Consider the following 5,259-nt stretch of genomic DNA (forward strand, 5'->3'; position numbering starts at 1 on the left):
GATATTTAAGGCACTATTCTACCTTGGAAATTCAATGTATGTATGTTCACTTAGTGTGTATTTTTTCCTTATTAAAATAATTAACCTTTTTCCTTATAGATCATTGTTCACATTTTGCTCTATTCAAGTGTTGGGACAAACACAGGCAAAGGGCAGCTGCCATGACATGTGCCTATTTACAACTACAAGAACCAGACACCATTCAGCATTCTCCTAGTGGGCCACTGGCACATTCAGTTATGTCCCTAGAGCCCAGTTACATTTTTGGCTCTATAAAAATTGAGTGTATTAAAAACTTGAATACCTTGAAATGTTTTTATTTTAAAGAATAAAACTACACACTTCATTTTAAAACATGAAATGTTACATGCCATTAGACAAATTCCTACAAGGCTGTTTACAACAATAATGAGAGAGTTGGGAACATTCCCAGTATAAAGTGTCACAGGATCAATTCACAACTTGGATCTTCAGCCCTTCAAGTGTTTTATCCCACACAGGAAGTTCTGGTCAGTGTTAAGATAAAATCCTCTTCTGCATACTCTGTCCCCAGTCAAGGCCTTCTTTATTGCATCGTCTCACACAGTAGGAAAGCTGGCCAAGGAGGCGATACCACAGTGGTTGTCCCGGTCTTTGGCCATCAGTATATAGCCATCTATGCCCCAGGCTTCTCCCCAGCTGAAAGAAGACAGCATTTGCTATTTTACTCACACAATCAAGCACATTTATCTTTATGAACGACAGCACCCGATACTGAGCAGTGCACCAGAGGCTACAGCAGATTCAGGAAGAATAGGAGAGGCCATTCTTGTTCATCATTGAGTTCTAACCCTGCACAGAATTCTATCCCCAGACCTTTAACAGACTGCAAATGGAGACACAGAAAGAAGAAACTCTTGGGGCCAGATGTATTTCAGAATTCATAAAATTCCCGGTTTAGAAACGCAGTGGTACCAAAACTATATCAAGACCCTAGCAAGCTTGAGACAGTATCTTACTTTGTTGTCATTACATGAATATGTCTGTGTTTTCCCTAAGTGGGGTTCTGGGTTCCTGAGATTTTACAAGTGTGCTCAGGGGTTTGAGACCTGTACCCAAACCCTGATTCCAAAAAGGATTCCCTTTTCAGTTTTAAGGGTAAGTATTTTTGGCTTTTATACCTGTTCTTGACAATCCAATACTTTTTGTTATCCAACTCTGCTCCCTCAAAGCCATAGCCAACTATCAGAACGCCGTGGTGTAGGATTTCATGGCTGCAGTTTGAATCATAATAAATGCCTGGAAAGTAAAATTCAGTGCTGGGGTGAAGATTCCCACATGATGTGTGATAGTAACTCAGCCTATCCACCGCTGTAAGGGAGGCATTTCAAAATGCAGTGAAATGACGTAATTCCAGATACAATTTAAAAGCCAGGACTTTTGCGGGGAGGGGCGCCTGGGTGGCTCAGTGGGTTAAACATGTGACTGTTGGTTTTGACTCAGGTCGTGATCTCACAGCTTGTGAGATCAGGCTCTGCACTGACAGTGTGGAGCCTGCTTGGGATTCTCTCTCTCCCTCTGCGTCCCCCCACCCCCATTCATGTGAGCATGCACGCTCTCTCTCTCTCTCTAAATAAATAGATAAACTTTGAAAAAAAAATTAAAAAATGAAAGCCAGATCTTTTTTGAGCCAGGCAAGAGACTTAGGGCCTCGTCTAATACCAGCTGAATATGAAGTGGCACAATCTGTTTTGTAAATAACTAGTCACGAGCCATAAAAGACCATTCACAGAAACCTACTTTTAGGATGTCAGCCTAAGGAAACAGCAGAGAACACAGAATTACTTGAACTAAGTTTTAATTTCAGTAGTAGAATCATTTGAATTACTTGAAAGTTCTAGTAACTTCAAAATCAGGTAGTAAATTATGTAGCCTTTTGCACATATTTATGAAGTGATTAACATCATGAGGTTGTGTCTCCAGTCATTACAGATACAAACATTAGGCACAAATATTACATGTATACAATAAACAATTGTGTTAAATCCACACCCCCCAAAATTCTATGTGAAATTCGACATGCCAAAGAGTCAGTCTTGCTGTATGTGATGACGGTCTTTCCATTTCTCTGCCTAAATTTCTACACAGACAAATCCTTACCTTGGTCATAGAACCGGAGGGTATCCAGGCTTGCATCTATAGCAGCAGAGACGGGACCCACAATTGCCACTGACCTCATAAGTTTGTACTCCGTCTTAGGGATTGTCAAGAACCCAGTTATGTCGGCAGCAGAATTTTCTGGATTGTATTTGCAAGATTGGAGCTTTCAAAGGTAAAGGGGTAGAGACTTTATTACTACCGCCTACATCCTGGGAAACATGAGATCAAGACAGTTGCAGATATAAAGGCTACAGTCTAAATTGTGAAAATTAAATATGGCATCCCTTTTTCCCTGAATGTGTTCAAGTTTATAGCAAGATAAGGAGCTCCATTTACCTGTGCATGGTATGGATAGGATTCCTCTGAGTCCAGGCCTCCATTGTCCTTAACATACTGGAAGGCATTATCCATGTTGCCCCCACTGCAGCCCCCATTGCCTTCAGACCAAGCACAGTCCAGCAGGTTCTGCTCACTCAGTGAAACAAGTTTGTGAGTTTTCCCAAACATCTGTCCTTCGATGGCACCAGTTGCACTAAAAGCCCAGCCAGAAGCACACTGACCCTGAAACCCAAGTAAAAAGTTCTCAGCCTACAAAACAAATAGCAGGACTTGACAACAGAGCACACATCTCAAAGTCTTCTAAAACATAGCAAATGGCACATTATTTCTCAGTCTACCATAGCAAGGACACTGATCCCTTTTGCCTATACTCTTGAAAGGAACCTGCTGAATACTGTCCCACCTGATTCTTTGTGGGAGTTACATAGCCTTTCTTTCTCCAGTTCACAGATGAGGGGATCTCAGCAAAGAGAGGTGGTTGGAACACTTTCCCCTTCTTGTGCTTCTGGATTTGAAGACCATTCATCACCTGCCTGAATTCTTCATTGGTCTTCAAGGAAAAGAAAGTAGGATGTTGAAAAGTTTGAGATTACTTTGGCAAAGTACTCAGAAAAACAAAATGTTCACCAATCCATGCCACACTCACCATGTCACCAAAGCCATTCATTGCCATCGTGAAGCTGTGTTCCTTTTGTTTGTATTCCCGATTGTGCTGTTCAATCATCTTCATATTTTCCCCCCACACTGCTCTCCTCCATCCTTCTTCATTCTAGAGGGAAGATACAATCACACGTCTTTATTTCTATTTAAAACCAACTCACCTGCACCAAGTGGATGTGCTCAGAGAGAGGAGGAGAAACCACAGCCAGGGATGGACTGATGCTTCTGCGAGCTGTTCTCCAGCAACCACACAGCAGGACATATGCCCACGTTGTGTACAGTCAAGGAGCCCTGCTTACTGCCTTGGTAAGAGCGGCCTCAAGAAGCTACTCCTTGCTATGAACTCCCACAGCACAGACTGTTCTCTGCAGGGGTCCCTCTGGACAGGTTAGATGTTACCAACCATGCCATATAGCTTCCCGTGTGTTGCCTTCCACTGGGACCATAGTTCATCTAAGCTCTGGTTGAGTTGCGGAGCAGCTGAGGCTATTCCCAAGCAAAGGGCAGCCAGGAAGAGAGAAGGAGAAGGATGCATGTTTCAAAAACCTAGGAAGGGAAAAGAAATGAGATTCTGATTAGAACAATCCATTTAAAAGGGCATCCTCCTTTCTTCTAAGGTGTTAGAGCCCTGTGGTAGGGTAAAAAGATTGCATTTATCAAATGTTTACACAGGGCTGTGGAGGATGTGGGATGTGCGAGGGGCCTGATGCTCCACTCCCCGCCTTGGGACCTGCCCACCAGTTTTAAGGCATGTGGACAAGGGGCCATGACTCAGCGGGCTCTACAACCTGGTGTGCAGAGATCTGGCTTCAGCGTCTGGTGGGGCCAGGCCAGGGACAGTACCTCCTGGGAGCCACGAACCCCAAATCCTAAGGCTGGTGGCCAACCTCGTTCCCAGGTTGGCCCTCCACTCAAGCCCAACCCTGGGCCTCACCTGTGGCAGGTGTAGCTGTGTAGGCACAGTCCCAAGTACAGGGCTGGGGGTCCACTGGGTCGCGAAGTGGGTCCAAGGCTGTCGGTTTAAGGCCCATGATTCCGCTGGATCGCCCAGCGCTGACCACCTGTCCTCAAGGTGATTGGCTCAGCCGGCCGGGGGGCGGGGCTTCTTGGCAGCGTTCCCACCTTTCCTAGGGTAGGTAGTATCTGCCCACTGGCCCCCAGGGAGACAAGCCTGCCGAACGGGAACAAGACCCTGGAGGGAGAAGGGAGGGTACATACAGCTCATCCCTGGGACCCGAAGCTACTAATTACCCAGACTACAAGAGATGGGCAGGTGGTCCATGAGAAGAAGCTCACCGGGAGCCCCAGATTGATTTTCAGCATCAGCCTGCATGTCCTTTAGTCCTAGAGTTTTGGGTTAAAGTCTCCTGGAGGGCTGAAAGCAGGATAATCTAGCCTAGTGGTTCCTATTTATTCCAGGCAAAGGTGGGGCAGGGGGAGGAATGCAGCACCCACAGAGAGAGGTGTTATCAATGTCTCAGAATAGGATGCCTCTGGGTTTTGGAAGAATCTGTAGTGGACTGGAAATCTCCAAAACTCAGGATATGATGGGCAAGACCTAAATCCTTGGACTGAAGGAGACAGATGAGCAGGATGTCCAGGGATGGAGTGGCAGTTTGTAATGTTTCCAGTCCCCTCACAGTTATTTTCCTTTTCCTTCTCAAAACTGATAGAAACAAGTTATTGAAAAACAAAACAAAACTGGATTGATGGAGGAAAAGCAGAATATAGGAACTGCATTCACTTCCCCATTCTCTGTATGGATATTATGTTTCTCGATGTCTAAAGTGTTTTTCTTGAGATTTAACTTTACAAGTTTAAGATAAATAGCTATTTCAAGCAAGGACGTATTTATCAGGAGACCACGAATTTGCCCTCTGACGACCAGTGTTGCTTTCTTTAGAAACAGGATTCCACATATCTAAACAGTGGGTTGGCACCTCCTCTGGACCCACTTTAGTGAGACACCCCAGTGATCTTCCTCATGCGTTGTCTCCAGCAGTTTTCTGCTCTGGGAGAGCAGTGGTCAAAGGGACTCTGCACATGGGCTCGGAGTCAGGGCTGGGCCAGCAGGGCCATTCTAAAGCTCTCCTGGTGTGGGCCCAGGCAGGTTCCACAACA

General features: G+C 45.2%; 1 protein-coding gene across 1 annotated transcript; it reads right to left on the bottom strand.

The window, feature by feature from the left end:
• Nucleotides 1-296: 296 nt before the first annotated feature.
• LOC131491968 (procathepsin L-like) lies at nt 297-4,197 on the bottom strand. Its single transcript, XM_058695535.1, has 8 exons — nt 4,073-4,197; nt 3,542-3,684; nt 3,125-3,247; nt 2,882-3,028; nt 2,476-2,700; nt 2,140-2,302; nt 1,161-1,278; nt 297-678 (listed from the first exon to the last, which is right to left on the bottom strand). Exons 2-8 carry the CDS (start codon nt 3,671-3,673, stop codon nt 579-581), a joined length of 1,008 nt encoding a protein of 335 aa, XP_058551518.1. The 5' UTR covers nt 3,674-3,684; nt 4,073-4,197; the 3' UTR covers nt 297-578.
• Between the last annotated feature and the right edge of the window lie 1,062 nt (nt 4,198-5,259).

Source organism: Neofelis nebulosa, chromosome 12, assembly GCF_028018385.1.
Source record: "Neofelis nebulosa isolate mNeoNeb1 chromosome 12, mNeoNeb1.pri, whole genome shotgun sequence".
NCBI classification, from domain to species: Eukaryota; Metazoa; Chordata; class Mammalia; order Carnivora; family Felidae; genus Neofelis; species Neofelis nebulosa.

Coding starts and splice junctions, on each gene's coding strand:
- LOC131491968 (XM_058695535.1), bottom strand. CDS start 3,673: ATGCATCCTTCTCCTTCTCTCTTCCTGGCTGCCCTTTGCTTGGGAATA. Junction 3,029..3,124: donor TGAATGGCTTTGGTGACATG/GTGAGTGTGGCA, acceptor TTTTCCTTGAAG/ACCAATGAAGAATTCAGGCA. Junction 1,279..2,139: donor CCTCCGGTTCTATGACCAAG/GTAAGGATTTGT, acceptor TTTACTTTCCAG/GCATTTATTATGATTCAAAC.